Source organism: Schistocerca gregaria, chromosome 6, assembly GCF_023897955.1.
Source record: "Schistocerca gregaria isolate iqSchGreg1 chromosome 6, iqSchGreg1.2, whole genome shotgun sequence".
Lineage (NCBI taxonomy): Eukaryota > Metazoa > Arthropoda > Insecta > Orthoptera > Acrididae > Schistocerca > Schistocerca gregaria.
Window position 1 is genome coordinate 87,937,773 of NC_064925.1, and position 20,770 is coordinate 87,958,542.

The 20,770-nt window shown below is 45.1% G+C and overlaps 1 protein-coding gene across 1 annotated transcript in view; it reads left to right on the plus strand.

Annotated features, from left to right (window-relative positions):
* The window catches only part of LOC126277955 (uncharacterized), a 1,123,821-nt gene that overhangs the window by 1,091,951 nt on the left and 11,100 nt on the right, over positions 1–20,770 (plus strand). The window contains exon 5 of the mRNA XM_049977570.1: positions 13,745–13,891. Coding sequence (XP_049833527.1) covers positions 13,745–13,891 — 147 coding nt within the window. The remainder of the gene's footprint in view (positions 1–13,744; positions 13,892–20,770) is intronic.

The following is a 20,770-nucleotide window of genomic DNA, read 5'->3' on the forward strand; positions in this document are numbered from 1 at the left end:
CTGCATCTGAAGGTATTAATATATTATTATAATATCGTTCTAGACGGCTGCAGGTCATCAGTGATGTCTGTTCTTTCGGACACGTCCGAAAGAACAGACACCATATTCATTTAAGTATATAGTTCTGGCAGTACCGGCCATGACCTTCTTCTACTGTGCACAGGCACACATATTCCCCGAACTCTTACGGGACTTGGTAAGAATGTCTTCCACGAGTAATGAGTGTGCTGGGTAGGGACACTACGAATATAGTGTGTCGACATATAAGGCGAGAATGTGCAAGGCAAAGCCACATTTATGTGTGTTGCGATGTGTGTGGACATACAAGGTGGGAATGTGGGTCTCGCGGGAGGCGTGCGCGAGATAGTCCCTGCAGTCGCACTATACTCTGTGCCCCCAGTGGCTCAGATGGATAGCCGGCACGGTAGCTCAGCGTGTTCGGCCAGAGGGTTACCTATCCTCTGTAATAAAAAACTGAGTGAACGTATCAACGAACAACCTGAACGAATGTCATCGGACGTCCGCCACGAACAAGGTCAACGAACAATATAGAACAAAATTAGATTTAAAAAAAAGTGTGGATGGAGCGTCTGCATGTAAGCAGGCGATCCCAGGTTCGAGTTCCTGTCGGGGCACACAGTTTCACCTGTTCCCGTTGATATACATCGACGCCCGTCAGCAGCTGAAGGTATTAATATATAATTTTAATTTTAATAGGAGAATATAAGTTTCCGTTCCGGAGAGAAATAGAAACACACTAAACAATAGTGATCTCAGGACTTATTTTAGAAAGGCAAAGCCACATTTATGGTAGCTATTCAGGGAACGAAGGACTGCAACTTTCAAAGGAACCAGAGTGTAGTCATAACGCCGAAGGACGTAAAATGAAGGCACTGGTTGAGAAGGCAGTGAAACAGGGCTGCTACTTATCCCTGCGTTACTCAGTCTGTACATAGGGCGAGTAGTAAAGGAAATCAAGGAGAAATTTTGAGAAAGGAGTTAAACTTCAGGTAGAAGAAACAGAAACTTTGAGGTTTGCATATGACATTGTAGTTATGTCAGACACGGCAAAATGCTTGGAGGATTATTTGAACGGAATGGATAGAGTTTCGGAAAGATTTCACAAAATAAACGCAGACAAAACGAAAAGAAGAATATTGGAGCGTAGTCGTATTATGTCAGACAATGCTGACCTAATTTGATTAGGAAAGGAGGCACTAAAATAAGTAGATTGCTGTTTGCACAGCGAAGAGAGAGCTGATTGCTGAAGCGTATTCGCTTGTTTTGTTCTTCGATAAGAGCACCTTTCCGCTGGTTCCATTCTTTTCCCTGGGCCCGCATCTCGTGGTCGTGCTGTAGCGTTCTCGCTTCCCACGCACGAGTTCCCGGGTTAGATTCCCGGCGGGGTCAGGGATTTTCTCTGCCTCATGATGGCTGGGTGTTGTGTGCTGTCATTAGGTTAGTTAGGTTTAAGTAGTTCTAAGTTCTAGAGGACTGATGACCATAGATGTTAAGTCCCATAGTGCTCAGAGCCATTTGAACCATTCTTTTCCCCGCTAAAGCATAGCTTCTCACGAATATGGAAAGAACTTTATGGGCCAATAAAATTTTGATTGTTTACTTAAGCGAAACTAAAATAACGCAAAACTAATTTTACACGTCAGACCAGATTTTACGCGAACAAAAATTGTTCATGCGCCTCAGTACTTCCGATGATAATGGTGATATTTTACAAAACATTTCTCGGTCACTTTGTAAGATACGTTATCGCCACACACTGAATCGTACGTACGAATTTTACGTGTGCAAGTTGGGTAATTTTGAGCCACTGTATATCGGAAACGGATAAAGGTATCAGCAAAAATCTCAGGGTTGTTCGAGATCGGGATCTTATGAATATGATACAAAAATTTCAGACTTTTGTTGTGCATAACCGTCTTGGGATCAGAGCCTCGGTTTTGGTACCCAAAATCCATGTTTTTGGAATGATTATCTATAATGGACAAAGATTTTTGATAACGGGAAGATGGCATTTATAGATGATTGCTTAGAGAATATATCGTTAAAAGTGATCAATTTGCTGCAGTTAGTCGTTTAGATAGCTGATACTGATGGCGAAAATATGGGGAAAAACGCTTTTTTCGGGTATCCTCAGCAACTGCTCATAAATGAAGTGGTGCCTCCGTGAGCCCCTTAAGGCGAACCGTAGCTCACATCAAATGCAAAAAGGACCGTTGCCTAAGCAACAGGAAGTGTGTAATATATATATATTGACACAAAGACTATACTTCTTTTGGGCATATAAGTGGTCCATAGCCCAAGGACTATCCACAACACTTCATCCTGCTATTCTATCACCAATAGGATCCGACTATTGAGTTTCGGAATCATATTGTTTTTATGCACGGTGTTTTGGAACACATTTGTAACGCATGCTGTCGCATGTATACCGATTGTCGGTAAATATTATTGTGGAATTGTAAATAAGAAGTTGCTGGCGTATGACCAGTTTCTGACTGCGTAGTGATACATTCGTGTACGCCAGTTAGCCAGTGTTATACATGGTAAATTACTTTCTTTATAGGCGACCGAGTTTGTATTACATATTTCGGAAGAATTTGTGATTTGTTTCGTGTGAAGTACAGCACGAACTAAATTTCATAGCGCTAATTTTTATTAAATGAATGTGGTTCCACCCAGTATTTTAGAGCAAAAATTGCCGTAGCGCTACGCTCCAAAGGGGTCTGATAACGTACAAAGAGATTACAGGCTCACAACGTCCTTAGATCAGGGTGAATTATAAGAACACAGTCCTGCTGTGTTCGAACACGAAATGTGTGTCACTCAAACCTGCAAGCCACCCTTAAGGCCACCTCTTGAAGGGTCGATTTTGATAGACCGTGTAAAATGTCGTCCTTGGCCACTCGTAAGAAAACCGCGTAATTGCCACACTACGTGGCGCGGTTATGACCTCCATGGCAAATGCGTTGAAAGATTAGGTGAAACGAGGGTAAGAGGGGGCCTAACAAATAGGTCTGAGCGCTATGGGACTTAATTTCTGAGGTCATCAGCCCCCTAGAACTTTGAACTACTTAAACCTAACTAACCTAAGGCGATCACACACATCCATGCCCGAGACAGGATTCGAACCTGCGACGTAGCGGTCGCGCGGTTTCAGACTGAAGCGCCTAGAACCGCTCGGCCACTCCGGCCGGCAAGGGGGCCTAACGACCTACCCATTGTGTGGTATGTCCACGATGGCGTTCGGTAGAATTGTGGTGAAATTTGGTGCCAATGTGACGTCATTAACACGTCTTGCACGTCACATGAACTTCTGAGCTGTGGTATTTCTTCCTCATTCGCAGACACGTTACTCTCTCAAGCTTCGCCGTGCCTGGGGGTGATATCGCAGGGTTCCACGCTTTTTCTTCCCAGTACAGAGGAAGGTTTCAGGCACCTTCGAGCCAAGTTTCAAACTTACATGTCGAAATGGGAGACAACTACAGGGTTTCGAAACCGTGTTCTTTTTTCGTACTGTACTTCGTTGTGACCATAGACCACTTTATTGCAGTCAGTTTGAGCCATAAAATTGTTTCCCAGTTAGATTTAGTACCTCCTCATTTGTTACTCAGTCCTCAGCTTTTTCTGTAGCACCACCTTTCAAAAGCATCTATTCTCTTCTTGTCTGCACTATCATTCCCATCAAACTTCTCGACTTAACCGCGCGGCATGGACGTAGATTGGCCGCCATATTCTCCGGGTCTGAACACAGGTGACTCCTTTTAGTGGGACTACATTAAAGACAAGGTGTACAGCAATAACCCCAAAACAATCGCTGAGCTAATAACAGCCATTTAGGAGGTCATCGCCAGCATTGATGTTCCGACACTTCAGCGGGTCATGTAGAATTTCGCTATTCGTCTGCGCCACATCGTCGCCAATGATGGCAGGCGCATAGAACATGTCATTACCTGAAATCCAATATCTGTAGTGACGTTTACATGTTTTTGTTGTGGTCTTCAGTCCAGAGACTGGTTTGATGCAGCTCTTCATGCTACTCTATCCTGTGAAAGCTGCTTCATCTCCCAGTACCTACTGCAACCTACATCCTTCTGAATCTGTTTAGTGTATTCATCTCTTGGTCTCCTTCTACGATTTCTACCCTCCACGCTGCCCTCCAATACTAAATTGGTGATACCTTGATGCCTCAGAATATGTCCTACCAAACAATCCTTTCTTCTAGTCAAGTTGTGCCACACATTTCTCTTCTCCCCAATTATGTTCAATACCTCCTCATTAGTTATGTGAACTACCCATCTAATCTTCAGAATTCTTCGGTAGCACCATATTTCGAAAGCTTCTATTCTCTTCTTGTCCAAACTAACTATTGTCCACGTTTCGGCCAATCGTGTGGCCGAGCGGTTCTAGGCGCTTCAGTCTGGAACAGCACGACCGCTACGGTCGCGGTTCGAATCCTGCCTTCGGCATGGATGTGTGTGATGTCCTTAGGTTTGTTAGGTTTATCTAGTTCTACGTTCTAGGGGACTGATGACCTAAGATGTTAAGTCCCATAGTGCTCAGACCCATTTTTTTGTCCACGTTTCACTTCCATACATGGCTACACTCCATACAAATATTTACAGAAACGACTTCCTGACACTTAAATCTGCAGTCCATGTTAACAAATTTCTCTTGTTCAGAAACGCTTTCCTTGCCATTGCCATTCGACATTTTATATCCTCACTATTTTGACCATCATCAGTAAATTTGTTCCCCAAATAGCGAAACTTATTTACTACTTTAGGGATCTCATTTCTTAATCTCATTCCTTCAGCATCACCCGATTTAATTCGACTACATTCCATATCCTCGTTTTGCTTTTGTTGATGTTCATCTTATATCTTCCTTTCAAGACACTGACAATCATGTTCATCTGCTCTTCCAGGTCCTTTGCTGTCTCTGACAGAATTACAGTGTCATCTGCGAACCTCAAAGTTTTCTTTTTTTTTCATATACACTACTGGCCATTAACATTGCTACACCAAGAAGAAATGCAGATGATAAACGGGTATTCATTGGACAAATATTATACTAAAACTGACATGTGATTACATTTTCACGAAATTTGGGTGCATAGATCCTGAGAAATTAGTACCCAGAACAGCCACCTCTGGCCGTAATAACGACCTTCATACGCCTGGGCATTGAGTGAAACAGACCTTGGATGGCGTGTACAGGTACAGCTGCTCATACAGCTTCAACACGATACCACAGTTCATCACGAGTAGTGACTGGCGTATTGTGACGAGCCAGTTGCTCGGCCACGATTGACCAGACGTTTTCAGTTGGTGAGACATCTGGAGAATGTGTTGGCCAGGTCAGCAGTCGAGCATTTTCTGTATCCAGGAGGCCCGTACAGGACCCTGCTGAAATGAAGGGTTTCGCTGGGATCGAATGAAGGGTAGAGCCACGGGTCGTAACACACCTGAAATGTAACGTCCACTGTTAAAAGTGCCGTCAATGCGAACAAGAGGTGACCGAAACGTTTAACCAGTGGCACGCCATACCATCACGCCGGGTGATACGCCAGTATGTCGATGACGAATACACTCTTCCAATGTGCGTTCACCGCAATGTCGGCAAACATGGATGCGACCATCATGATCCTGTAAACAGAACCTGGATTCATACGAAAACTTGACGTTTGGCCATTCGTGCACCCAGCTTCGTCGTTGAGTACATCATCGCAGGCGCTCCTGTCTGTTATGCAGCGTCAAGGGTAACCGCAGCCACGGTCTCCGAGCTGATAGTCCATGCTGCTGCAAACGTCGTCGAAGTGTTCGTGCACATGGTTGTTGTCTTGCTAACGTCCCCATCTGTTGATTCAGGGATCGAGTCGTGGCTGCACGATGCGTTACAGCCATGCGGATAATATGCCTGTCATCTCGACTGCTAGTGATACGAGGCCGTTGGGATCCAGCACGGCATTCCGTATTACCCTCCTGAACCCACCGATTCCATATTCTGCCAACAGTCATTGGATCTCGACCAGCGCGAGCAGCAATGTCGCGATACGATAAACTGCAATCGCGATAGGCTACAATCCGATCTTTATCAAAGTCGGGAACGCGATGGTACGCATTTCTCCTCATTACACGAGGCATCAGAACAACGTTTCACCAGGCAACGCCGGTCAACTGCTGTTTGTGTATGAGAAATCGGTTTGGAAACTTTCGTCATGTCAGCACGTTGTAGGTGTCGCCACCGGCGCCAACCTTGTGTGAATGCTCTGAAAAGCTAATCATTTACATATCACAGCATCTTCTTCCTGTCGGTTAAATTTCGCGTCTGTAGCACGTCATCTTCGTGGTGTAGCAATTTTAATGGCCAGTAGCGTATTTCAGTAATTGTCATCCTGTATCATAGTCGTGTTTTAGGAGCAAGGCAAAGATGGCGCTGGGTGTTGCACGAAACGGCTCCGCTGGCCGTGGTTTGCAGGTCACTGTCGCACACGGTAACGGGTGCGCCATAGTTGGCAATAGTGGGGCGGGCGCAGTGGGCAACGAGGGCGGCCAGAGTATTTCTGGGTCCTGGCCGCCGTTCGTCGCGTCGCGTCATCGCGCTCGGCGACCCCGCGAACTGGGTGCGCTTTATTTCCGACTGCGAGACACCGGCGGACACCTGTCGCGTGTTCATAACGTCTTCGCAGCGTTGCATTTAATTGCACCGCCGTTCCTCACACATGTTTCCTATTTCTAGAGCTCCGCCGACAGTGGGGTGTCTGCAGCACGGAGAAGCTCTATTTCTGCTTCTTAACGAGGTCAGGGTGTGACTTGTTTATGTCACGACGTTTCATATACTGCTGTTTAAAGAATTTTTAACTGTACTGTGTCGCCGCATAGCCGCAAGAAGCACGTTGTAACGTACTGGGTTCATGTGGATGGAGCTCAATTACACTGGTGTCAAAAAAGTAAAGCAACAAACGGTTATTTCCCCGTCCTAGTCTAATTCACGATATAATCGTACAAACTGTCAACAGATGCCCGTATGACCGTGTTCTGCACGGAAGATGGTATATGAATCGACGAACCATTTTTTTTCAAGGTGGTAATACGCCAACTGTGACGTGAGGGTAACTGTCGAACGGACAGGGTAGACCCACATCCACATTACATTTGCTGTGTGCGCAGACACAGACGGTGCAATACGGCACAGAGAAGATACATACCAGACTCTCTGAAGTGGAGGCCATGGGAAGAATAGAAGCAGGACAGTCGAAAACTCATGTGCTCCTATGGCTTAATGTGAACTGTTTTGTCATTTTTCGGATGTGGAGACTGTTTACATATACCGAAACTAAAGCCAAAGTCAGCGCGACGGCTACGGTCGTAGGTTCGAATCCTGCCTTGGGCATGGATGTGTGTGACGGCCTTAGGTTAGATAGGTTTAAGTAGTTCTAAGTTCTAGGGGACTAATGACCACCGATGTTAAGTCCCATAGTGCTCAGAGCCATTTGAACCATTTAATCCGAAAGTCCGGGGCAGGAACGATCACGCGAGACTTCAGAAAGAGAGGACCGTTATGTGACTGTAAGGGGACGACGGTACCGCCTTAGTACTGCACAGCAACTGGCATCTGATGCCGCAGCATCCGCTGAGCGTGTTTTATAGAGGCAAACGGTGTAGAGAAGGCTTCGACAGAGTGGCTTTTATTGTTGGATACTTGCTGTATGTGTGATTCAGACGCGTCTTCACAGAAGCGAGGGTCTGGAGTGGAGCCGTCAACATGCCACATGGACAGTGAAATAGTGGATCAATGTTCTTTTCACAGATGAGTCTCGAACTGCTCTGAAGAGTGGTTCTCGACGGATTCGGATCTGGGGGGAACGTGGAACACGATTTCGGAACCCAAACATTGTGGAAAGAGACCGATATCGAGGAGGATTGCTAATGTTATGGGCAGCGATTATGTTGATAGCTCGAAATTGTATGGGTGAATTGGCAAGGTTTAACTGCTGTCAGATAGCTTGAAGAGGTGTTGGGACCTCGTGTACGACTGTTGCGAAGTGCTGTGTGCTATGCGCCTACACTTCGTACTGATGGACGATAATGCACGATAGAAATGTTGAAATGTGTGTGAAATCTTATGGGACTTAACTGCTAAGGTTACCAGTTCCTAAGCTTACACACTAAGGAACCTAAATTATCTTAAGGACAAATACACACACACCCATGCCTGAGGGAGGACTCGAACCTCCGCCTAGACCAGCCGCACAGTCCATGACTGCAGCGCCTGAGACCGCATACAGGATAGAGCACGAGCGGCTGATGTTTTCTTGGAAAGGGAAGATACTGCACGCATGGCGTGGCCTGGACGCTCTCCCGATTTGAATCCCATACAGAATGTCTGGAACGCACTAGCCAGACGGATTGCGTCACGTCAACATCCACCAACCACTCTCCAAGATTTGCGAGCAGCCTCAGCATGTTGACGACGCTATTCACAGCATGCTCCGTTGTTGTCAGGCCTGTATTGCTGCGAGAGATGGCCACACACCATAGCGAGCGCATTAACCAGTTGTTGGAATGCGTGTGCAAATCTGTTGGAAAAAACGAAGAACATTTTCGTCTACTGCTATGCAAGTTGCAGTTGTTTAAGCCGTGTATTCTTTACATCGTTCATACTTTGCTATCACTCGTTTATACCACGTTGTGGCAAAATAAATGCAACGTTGCAAAATTTCTGTTTGTTGCTTGTATTTACATCATTTGTACACGTATTAGTATGGGTCACGGGTAATAAATTTCACACTTTACACGTAGCAATGCATGTTTTTTTCATTATGTGTACAGTATAGGAACGAACATTAATTTATAACTATTATGGAGAGAGAACACAAATTTTGGGACAAGAAGGAAAACATACTTTCCTTCATTTTTAACTTACGACATGTGTTAGTAACAAAAAAAGTTGGCGACGTTAGATAACTCATTTTTTCTTTCATTCACTGATGCCAAAAAAAATCGCAACACCTAGAAGGAGTTGTGCGACGTAAGCGAAAGTTGGTAAGCGTGTTCCTACACCTGATACTTGACGTCTGTTCCAAGTCGCGTAAGAGAGGCGGTAGTAGCGCCGCTAAGAGGATGAAAATCCGGTGTGCTTAAAATGCACATTGTAATGGTCGTGAGCGTTACTTATCTTTGAGATTGGACGTGGAGAGTTGATGGTAGTCAAGAGTGTCTTTAAGGTCACGCAGACGTCGTTATCAGAACACTACTGTGTTTGAACGAGGTAGAGTAACATGACTACGAGAAGCTTAATGTTCCTTCTGGCAAGAATGTAGCCATTGCATATTGCGCATCACGCAGCGGTAGACACGCGGACGTACGGTCGCAAGAACACCGGACGCAGCGCTGCCACCAGGCACAACCGAGAGGGAACACTATCGTGCTCAGCATATCGCTCTGCCGCACCGAAATGCATTTGCAGCAGCAATTTGATCAGCATTTGGTACCGCAGTGACACAACGAACTGTTACAAATCGCGGACAGCTCCGAGTCAATTGACCTGTTGCGTGCATTCCACTGACCCCAAATCGCGGCTATTTGTGACTTCACTGGTGTCAACGGGGAACTCATTGGAGGGTAGGGTAGAGGTCTGATGAAAGCTGGTTCTCCTTCGGTGCCACTGACAGCCGTGTGTTGGAAGGATGAGGCGAGTCGAGGCCCTGCTACCAACATGTCTGCATGCTACACACACTGGGCTTACACTTTATGGTCTGGAGTGCGATTTCGTATGAGTGCAGGTGCACTCCCGTGACTTTCCCACACACCCTGACTGAAAATTTGTACGCCAGTCTCTTGACTGGCTGCCATTCGTGGATATCATTCCAGGGTTTTTTTCCCCAACAGAATAACTGTTGTTATAACGCAACATGCTCTACAGAATGGTCGATCGTCAGATCTGTCTCCAGCCGAGCACACATGTGACATCATCGGACGACAACTCCGGAATCATCCGCATCCCTCATTAACCGCCTGTGTATTGCCCGACCAAGTGTAACAGGCATGGAACTCATCCCACAAGCTGACCTCAGGCACCCGTGCAACACGATGCACGCACGTCTGTTCAACATTCTCGCGGTTACACCTGTTATTTATGTATCAGCATTTCACACATATTCGATTAAAACAACAGTCGAGATCGCAATAACATTCCTTTATTACAACCGTTTTCGGCTAGTGCTAAAGCCATCTTCAGATTTCTTAGGCCCCCCTCTGGCTTCTGCTGGCGGCTATTCGGTTGCTCACGTGATACCGCGATCGTACACTGTCGTGCTATCACGTGAAGAACCGAGTAGCCACCAGCAGCAGCCACAGGGGGCCTAAGGAACCTGAAGATGGCTTTAACACAAGCCGAAACCGGCAATAATAAACGAATGTTTTGCGATGACTGGCGGTCAACGGCTTGAAGAAACCATTCCGAGGTATTCACCGTCAGTCACATTCGGTGGTGGCCCTAACAAATCTCTCCTCTATCCTATCTTTTTATATTCTTCTTAAAAAACAACAAAATCTTATTTATATTTCAACCTTAAATTATTGTTATTTTGAAAAGTATCAGTCTGTAAATGTTGTAGATTAAACAGTAGAAACGAAAACTGTAAAAGAGATGAAAAACGAAAATTGTAAGATGTACGACCTGTTTTAAACATCAGGTAACAGGTCTATAATTTGGCAATATATGGCCGCGCGGTTTGAGGTGCCATGTCACGGACTGTGCGGCCCCTCCCGTAGGAGGTTCGAGTCCTCCCTCGGGCATGGCTCTGTTTGTCTGTTTTGTTCTTAGCATAAGTTAGTATAAGTAGTGTGTAAGCCTAGAGACCGATGACCTTAGCAGTTCGTTCCCTTAGGAGTTAATACACACTTTTTTTTGCGATGTCAACTATTGTTCTATAGACAATGTTGTCTAAATTTATGATTTCACATTTCTGTCGCATACGTTAACCTGTGCTCTTGCAAACTTATTTGCTGAAATATGTTACCTAGACAAATGTATTCCAGAGATTTCGTTATACTACATTAATTATTTTTTAGTGCTGCGATTTTTTTTCCGTCACAGCAGTTACGCTGAGTGCCATGGTTATAATGGGTTAAAAAATCCTAATTTATCAATTTTAGTGGCTGTTGAGCTACGTGGCTGTAGGTTATAAAGTAATAAATAAACGGTTATAGGTTGCTAACTCTGAGTACGGCCACAGTCGCGAGCAGTCGAATTAGATGGTTGGTTGTTTGGGGGAAGAGACCAAACAGGGAGGTCATCGGTCTCATAGGATTAGGGAAGTACGGGGAAGGAAGTCGGCCGTGCCCTTTCAAAGGAACCATCCCGGCACTTGCCTAGAGCGATTTAGGGACATCACGGAAAACCTAAATCAGAATGGCCGGACGCGGGACTGAACCGTTGTCCCACGAATGCGAGTCCAGTGTGCTAAACACTGCGCCACCTCGCTCGGTGTCGAATTAAATGTAAAGCACTTGCTAGAGAGGAAGAACGGTCGGGTCGCCATACATAACACAATAATCTGAATGACCACAGTCTGTCCTGTCCTGTCCCCTCCCCCCCCCCCCCCCCCCCAACGGCTGTGATTAGTTTGGATTCTCCACTGCTGCAAAGTTCCGGCGAGTGTAGCGTAACCGTCAAACAGGCAGATGCGGGTTACATACAAAGCATTCGTCTAGTCGTACACTGGTAACTCCTCCATTTCCGATTCTTTAAAGAATGGAACTTCCATGTAATGTGAGGAGGGCCATGCGAGAGGCGTTCAATGAATTCGAAAGTAAAGTTCTATGTACTGACTTGGCAGAAAATCCTAAGAAATTTTGGTGTTATGTCAAAGCGGTAGGTGGATCAAAAGAAAATGTCCAGACGCTCTGTGACCAAAATGGTACTGAAACAGAGGATGACAGACTAAAGACCTGAATACTAAATGTCTTTTTCTAAAGCTGTTTCACAGAGGAAGACTGCACTGTGCTTCCTACTCTAGATTGTCGCACAGTTGTCAAAATGGTAGATATCGAAATAGACGACAGAGGGATAGAGAAACAATTAAAATCGCTCAAAAGAGGAAAGGCCGCTGGACCTAATGGGATACGAGTTCGATTTTACACAGATTACGCGAAGGAACTTGTCCCCCTTCTTGCAGCGGTGTACCGTAGGTCTCCAGAAGAGCGTAGCGTTCCAAAGGATTGGAAAAGGGCACAGCTCATCCCCATTTTCAAGAAGGGACGTAGAACAGATGTGCAGAACTGTAAACCTATATCTCTAACGTCGATCAGTTGTAGAATTTTGGAACACGTATTATGTTAGAGTATAATGACTTTTCTGGAAACTAGAAATCTACTCTGTAGGAATCACCATGGGTTTCGAAATAGACGATCGTGTGAAACACAGCTCGCTCTATTCGTCCACGAGACTCAGAGGGCCATTGACACGGGTTCCCAGGTAGATTCAGTGTTTCTTGACTTCCGCAAGGCGTTCGATACAGTTCTCCACAGTCGTTTAATGAACATAGTAAGAGCATATGGACTATCAGACCAATAGTGTGATTGGATTGAAGAGTTCCTAGATAACAGAACGCAGAACGTCATGCTCAATGGAGAGACGTCTTCCGAAAAAAGAGTGATTTCAGGTGTGTCACAGGGAAGTGTGATAGGACCGTTGCTATTCATAATATACGTAAATGACCTGGTGGATGACATCGTAAGTTCACTGAGGCTTTTTGCGGATGATACTGTGGTGTATCGAGAGGTTCTAACAATGGAAAATTGTACTGAAATGCAGGAGGATCTGCAGCGAATTGACGCATGGTGCACGGATTGGCAATGTAGACAAGTGTAATGTGATGCGAATACATAGAAAGATAGATACCTTATCATTTAGCTACAAAATAGCAGGCAGCAACTGGAAGCAGTTCATTCCATAAATGATCTGGGAGTACGCATTAGGAGTGATTTAAAATGGAATGACTATATAAACTTGATCGTCGGTAAAGCAGATGCCAGACTGAGATTCATTGGAAGTATCCTAAGGAAACGCAATCCGAAAACAAAGGAAGTAGGTTACAGTACACTTGTCCGCCTACTGCTTGAATACTGCTCAGCAGTGTGGGATCCGTACCAGATTGGGTTGATAGAAGAGATAGAGAAGATCCAACGGCGAGCAGCGCGCTTTGTTACAGGATCATTTAGTAATCGCGAAAGCGTTACGGAGATGACAGATAAACTCCAGTGGAAGTCTCTGCAAGAGAGACGCTCAGTAGCTCGGTACGGGCTTTTGTTGAAATTTCGAGAATGTAAATTCACCGAGGAGTCAAGCAGTATTTTGCTCCCTCCTACGTATATCTCGAGAAGAGACCATGAGGATAAAATCAGAGAGATTAGGGTCCACACACAAGCATACCGACAATCCTTATTTCCACGAACAATACGAGACTGGAATTGAAGGCAGAACCGATAGAGGTACTCAAGGTAGCTTCCGCCACACACAATGTCAGGTGGCCTGCGGAGTATGGATGTAGATGTAAAATGTATTGGGCGTCGCTAAGGGATCTCATTCTCAAACACTGGATGAGTATAGACTGATGTAGTTTTAAGGATAGCTACTTTTTCGTAAATCTCAATGTTTACCATGTGACTGTGTGTCATACAGTGTTATAATTTTGTTGTTGTTGTTGTTGTTGTTGCAGCGTGCTGGGCTCGTGCCGCTGCCCGTCTCACTTTGCGGCCCGCCGCCTGAGCGCCGGCGCCGTCTGCCTCTGCGAGTGCTTCGGCGGCCACCACTACTGTCTGCGCCAGCGTCGGGGCAAGGAGTACTTCTCGCAGGCCGACAAGCAGTCAGTACTCACACTGCCTCTCCTCTCTTCTTATACACTCTACTGGCCATTAAAATTGCTACACCAAGAAGAAATGCAGATGATAAACCGGTGTTCAGTCGACAAATATATTATACTACAACTGACACGAGATTACATTTTCACGCAATTTGGGTGCATAGATCCAGAGAAATCAGTACCCAGAACAACAACCTCTGGCCGTAATAACGGCCTTGATACGCCTGGGCATTGAGTCAAACAGAGCTTGGATGGCGTGTACAGGTACAGCTGCCCATGCAGCTTCAACACGATACCACAGTTCATCAAGAATAGCAACTGGCGTATTGTGACGAGCCAGTTGCTCAGCCACCATTGACGTTTTCAGTTGGTGAGAGATCTGGAGAATGTGCTGGCCAGGGCAGCAGTCGAACATTTTCTGTATCCAGAAAGAACCTGCAACATGAGGCCGTGCATTATCCTGCTAAAATGTAGGGTTTCGCAGGGATCGAATGAAGGGTAGAGCCACGGGTCGTAACACATGTGAAATGTAACGTCCGCTGTTCAAAGTGTCGTAAATGCGAACAGAAGTGACCGAGACGTGTAACCAATGGCACCACATATCATCACGCCGGGTGATACGCCAGTATGGCGATGACGAATACACGCTTCCAATGTGCGTTCACCGCGATTTCACCAAACACGGATGCGACGATTATGATGCTGTAAACAGAACCTGGATTCATCCGAAAAAATGACGTTTTGCCATTCGTGCACACAGGCTCGTTGTTGAGTACACCATCGCAGGCGCTCCTGTCTGTGATGCAGCGTCAAGGGTAACCGAAGCCACGGTCTCCTAGCTGATAGTCCACGCTCCTGCAAACATCGTCGAACTGTTTGCGCACATGGTTCTTCTCTTGCGAACGTCCCCATCTGTTGACTCAGGGATCGACACGAGGCTGCACGATCCGTTACAGACATGCGGATAAGATGCCTGTCATCTCGACTGCTAGTGATTCTAGGTCGTTGGGATCGAGCACAGCATTCCGTATTACCCTCCTGAACCCACCGATTCCATATTCTGCTAACAGTCATTGGATATCGACCAACGCGAGCAGCAATGTCGCGATTAGATAAACCGCAACCGCGATACGCTACAATCTGACCTTTATCAAAGTCGGAAACGTGATCGTAGGCATTTCTCCTCCTCACAAGAGGCATCACAACAACGTTTCACCAGGCAACGCCGATCAGTTGCTGTTTGTGTATGAGAAATCGGTTGGAAACTTTCCTCATGTCAGAACGCTGTAGGTGTCGCCAATGGCGCCAACCTTGTATGAATGCTCTGAAAAGCTAATCATTTGCATATCACAGCAACTTCTTCCTGTCGGTTAAATTTCGCGTCTGTAGCATGTCATCTTCGTGGTGTAGCATTTTTAATGGCCAGTAGTGTAGTTCCTCTGTGTGTTTCTTCTGTACTACTGGTATTGTGCCTGTGATCTACCCCACACACTGCCCACACATCTGAAACCGTATAGAGCCACTAGTTTTGCCGCAAAGGGAAATCGCCAGAGGTACACTTTCGAGCAACATTAATGTAACCTCTGGTCAATAACAACCATTCGTCGCGGGCACCATTGTGAGACGTGCAGTAAGGGTGTCAATGAGGTTGTGTAAGGTACACACAGTGCCTTGGGACATGGCAACCCCTGTGCCTTGGCCAGCTGAGAGAGGGTTTTCGGTTGAGAATCTGTCGTAAACATCCCAAAGATTTTCTACTGTATTTTAATTCGGGGAGTTTGATGGCCAGGGGAGTGTGAGTAGCACAGCTCCGCCCATCAGGATAGCGTTCCAGATAGTTAACAACATTCGGCTTTCCACCATCTGGCCGCCGCCTTAACAATAGGAGATAAAAGGATGGCCACCTCACGTGCAACTTGTCCGTCTAAAGCAGGGATCCCCAAACTATTTTGGACAAGTGACCCCTTTTCCAAAATGAACTGTTACCTCAGACCCCCATGGCCAAATTACCTACTTTTAAGATCAACCCCCTTATTCATAATGGTCCGTTAACTTAAAACAGCTGCTACAGAGTGTTATTTTTCATTCTGACTTAGGTCAATAGAAGAGGACAGAGGGAGAATTAGCAATGCTTTAAGTTAGCAGACAATTATGAATAAGGGGGCCTAGCTTTAGTTTTTTCTTATTGATAAAAATATCTAGGTACTAAGGTACAAATTGGAAATTTTGCATTTGGTTAAGTGAGTAAAGTTGATTTCATTTTCTCATCAAAATTTAACAAAATAAAAAACTTGTGTTAATTTAATAGTGGTCGATTTTTAGACCTCGTCGACCCCGAAAATCAGTTTCGTTTATGTCGACGTCTATGAAACCGATATCGACCCCAAGGGGTCGATATCTACCACTCTGGGAATCCTTGGTCTAAAGTATAGCGACACAGCCGCCAATAATGGTTAGGGAGAGTACATGCAGCGGTGATCTCATACAGACTAGGTAGCCCCCCAAAATCTCCTATACGTCTCTCTTTCTGTGATGGAAAACACTTTTATTTGACGTCAACGCGTCTGTAATCAAGCCTGTATTTTAAAAAAGGAGGACACAATTGCGACCACGAAAATAGGCTAACTCCATTTTCTTTTAGTTTTATGAGCAAAATCGGTACAGTTTTTACTTTAGAATGTAAGATACAATTCGCATATCATTATTTTGTAACATCCAATGAAGTGCACCACCACCAATCACGAATGATCAGCAGAGACATGTCCACCATGTGTGAAAATCAGGAAAAAAAACTTCGATTGTATTGCTGCGAAAATTACCGATCACCAAAGATTGTTTTAGTTGTCTCAAAACCATCATTGGACTAAAGAAAAAGCGGGAATATAAGCTCCAAAGAAAAAAATCTATATTTAGCAATTTATTTCAACTCGTTGAACAAATTACACGACCTCAGAGCGTGTCTCGCGTTGTGTTTGCAAATAAACTGTCATGCAAGTGTGTATTACAAACATTTCAGACAACCTTCTACACAATTGGCTCACATGTCAGAAGAAAAAACACATTCATTTTACGTCTGACAACAATAAGCTATAATTCAAGAGAACGTAGCTGTTTTGTACACTATGACAGGTCGCCTTTTACCAACGCAGCGCTATATCATACTAGCGTTTACGAAACAAATCGTGAGAGCCTGTCTCGCCCTGTGTAGGTGGGAGATTAAAATTTAGTTAAAAGTGGGCAGCCAATAACAATTTCCTGTGACATTCTTGTTGCTATGTTTCCCCTTTCCTTAGGTTTTACTTTTTTATGTAACATTTTCCTTCTTTTCCTGCTTTCTTTGAGTGTGTGCTTTAGTTTTCTTAGGTCTGTCCACGTTCGTTCCTTTTAATGTGTGTCAGGGCGCTGATGACCTCGATGTTGAGCGCCCATAAGCCCCAACACACCACCACCACCACGAAAAAAAAAGAAACACCTGTCAACAATCATTCCGCCGTGCCCTAGCCATCTCCTGCACACACTAGGCGGTACGTCATTGGTATCAGTATGATAGGCTAAGTAATTAAGTTGATCATGAAAGTCTGTTTGGATGGCGAATTTTATTTATTTATTTTACTTCGGATTACACTCACCAGGCAGGTCAAATGGGAATCTGTGGAGGGAATACGATGTTCCTTTCAAGGAACACTGTTGAGAAATGACATTTGAAGCTGACCGCAGAGGGATTCTACAGTCCACACCAAACATTTCGCATAAGAAATGCGTTATTAAATAATGATCATAGTGACTATGTTACCGTCACCGTGCACAAAAAGCGGTCTTGAGTCTACACGCACTCACATGAGTTGCTGACAGTGTTACGCTTTCGGGAAGAAATGCTGTCTGCGATTTGGAATGAAGTCTATCCATTCTACCACGTACTTGTATCTTGTAGAGACGCCTTTTAATGATTACAGCCACTGGTGAATCATATTCGTGCCACTCTCATATCTCGAAACGAGTCACCTTTTTCGAACCATGACTTAGAGATCCGTGTCAGCTGCTGCTAAACTGTCATTAACACGTTCAAATCCTCTGGCTCTAACACAAAGCTGAACATTACATGGCATTAACTGTACAGCTACCACAACACAGGCTGGTAGAAATAAAACACAGAGGAGACGTCTCTCATTGACAAAAATGTGGAAGACAACACAATATATGGAAACTGAAAGAGTTTGTGGTGTTGTAGTGCCCTTCCAACAGCTATTCGAAGGTGAAGACCTGTACAATTAATCTCATCTTCCCCATTGACAGGGTAGCGGATGTCTTTGTGTTCCATTTCGAAAAGCATTGTTCCTTCATTTTGTATTCATGTACATGATGTTGGGCCGAGGCGCTTCAGTCTGGAACCGCGCGACTGCTGCGGTCGCAGGTTCGAGTCCTCCCTCGGGCATGGATGTTTGTGATGTCCTTAGGTGAGTTCGGTTTAAGTAGTTCTAAATTCTAGGGGACTGATGACGTCAGATGTTAGGTCCCATAGCGCTCTGAGCCAATTGAACCATTTTTGTTATGTCGTTGACCATCAGCGGAAGGTGCTGTTCACAACACTCGTGGGGTAGTACAAATAAAGAGGTACTGTCACCTTATGGGTGAAAAAAAAGAACCAAGTGTAGGGCATAGCAGCATATGGAAATAGGACCAGTCTGTAGCACTGAGAAACGCTACCAAACAACTGTATGGAGGTGATGACCTCTACATTTATTCCATACTCCTCGGCGACGAGTAGCAGATATGCAGTGTTCTGCCAAGGTTCCTTCCATCTCAGTCGAGTGGCGTCAGTCAATCATAATGTGGTAATCATAAGGATACCCAATAGACGGTCGGGATGAGAAAGCCATGATTGATATGGAGTGATGTACTATAATACACAACCGCAGTTCATTGCGAGATCAATTATACCCAGAAGTCGGAGAGAGCTATATCTACCACATGCTGCAACCCTTGTAGAAACAGAGCGAGCTGAGTCAATGCCATAGGAACGTGTTTTTACCACTTGGTGGAATGGGAACATGTTTTCGTAGCTCCGCCACCCGTGTACCATGTGTAAGGTCAGTGTCAAACGAAGCCTCCTCCTGTAACGTAGTATAAAAGACAGTACGAACAGTTACGGTGGTGTCTCTTATTGGGAAAATCAGGAAGACTCAACATCATACAGATACTGCAGTCCGAAGCAGATCCACGTCCCTCAGGGTCCATTCACGCCCGTCAGCCAAACATTCTATCATCTTTTTAATGTACTATCCAACAGTGAAAATTTACGAACTATAAAAGCCCCGCTAACTTCATCCAGTAGATTTTTACTGTATCTCTTATTCCGATATATCGAAAACGAATACCGCCTGCATACGCGGCGGTCCTTTTAAATATACAGGTTTGACAGTGAACGACGTCGCTTGCACAGACTGGTGTAAGGTTTCATCACCTCAATTGCACGAGAACCACCTCCCACAGATTATCAGTTGCAGGGGAGGCTCCTTGTTTCGTTGTTTGATACACCACTTTCCCTGCTGTAAAACGCTTTTTACACTGCCATACACTTTTTTTCTGCCATGACTTCAACATCTGTGTCAGGTTCTAAACTGACACTAACACGTCTTAGTCCATTGGCTCCCCAGAAAACTAGACATCGCATGGTGTAAATCATGTTGGTGCTGCTGATCACGCAACACATCCACACATTGGGTGATTGAAATAAAAGACAGTCGCAACGTAAGGGAACTGGAGTGTTTCCAAACAGCTCTCCAAAGGTGACTGCCGACCTCTACCTTTAAACTCATCATTCACAGTGATGGGATAGCTGATGGCGCTGTGTTCAGTTTGATTGATTCCTCATATTGCTGCCATGCACGCGATCACTGTTTCAGTATTAACCACCCCTGGAAGGTGTTGCATCCTCCACCAAGACTCTTTATCCATCTCAAAAAAGCGATGTCAGTCAACAGCGTACCAGTGGACTGTTTGGATGGAAAGGACACCCTCGATGTACTGTAATAATGACCATCATAGTTGATGGTGCGATCAATTTTAGCAATTTTATTGTAATTCCAACATGCGGCAGCATGCGTACCAATTTCTGTATCATCGCTAAACAGCCTCTGCACTACTTTGCGAGTACCATCGCGAGTGGAAATAGATGACTGTGCGGTATGTTCATTCATTGTTAATTCTCAAACATACACACCTTAGTATACCAGACAGCGACCTAGATATCTCTAGCACCTCGATCATAGTGCATATTTACGATCTTTCTCTATATGGATGGGAGTCATAGGGCATTCTCGCATTCTTATGGTAAAGTTGGAGACCAAAAGATGTCTTCGCATTGTCTTTGACTATTGCTCCTTACAGCACTGGAACCGATTTGATATGCAGCTGACCAGAAGGAGACCGCTACATTCCACGTTTCGTGTAGGAACAGTGATTACCAAGGCTGTAACTGCTGTCCCACACCCATCCGGGAGCACAAGCTTTCTCCAAAAGTGCCGCCCGCGGTGGTCTCGCGGTTCTAGGCGCGCATTCCGGAACCGTGCGACTGCTACGGTGGCAGGTTTGAATCCTGCCTCGGGCATGGATGTGTGTGATGTCCTTAGGTTAGTTAGGTTTAAGTAGTTCTAGGTTGTAGGGGACTGATGACCACAGCCGTTGAGTCCCATAGTGCTCAGAGCCATTTGAACCATTTTTTTCTCCAAAAGCGCGAATGTCGAGGAGGTTAGCGCCCTTTATCAGTGTATGGTCGATATGAATCTGTTGTGATTATATAATTGACTGTTAGGAAAACGAAAGGGGTGGCTTTTATGCATGATGGGTCCCCAGACGAACGGAGTTTGTTGCATTTTACGTTAA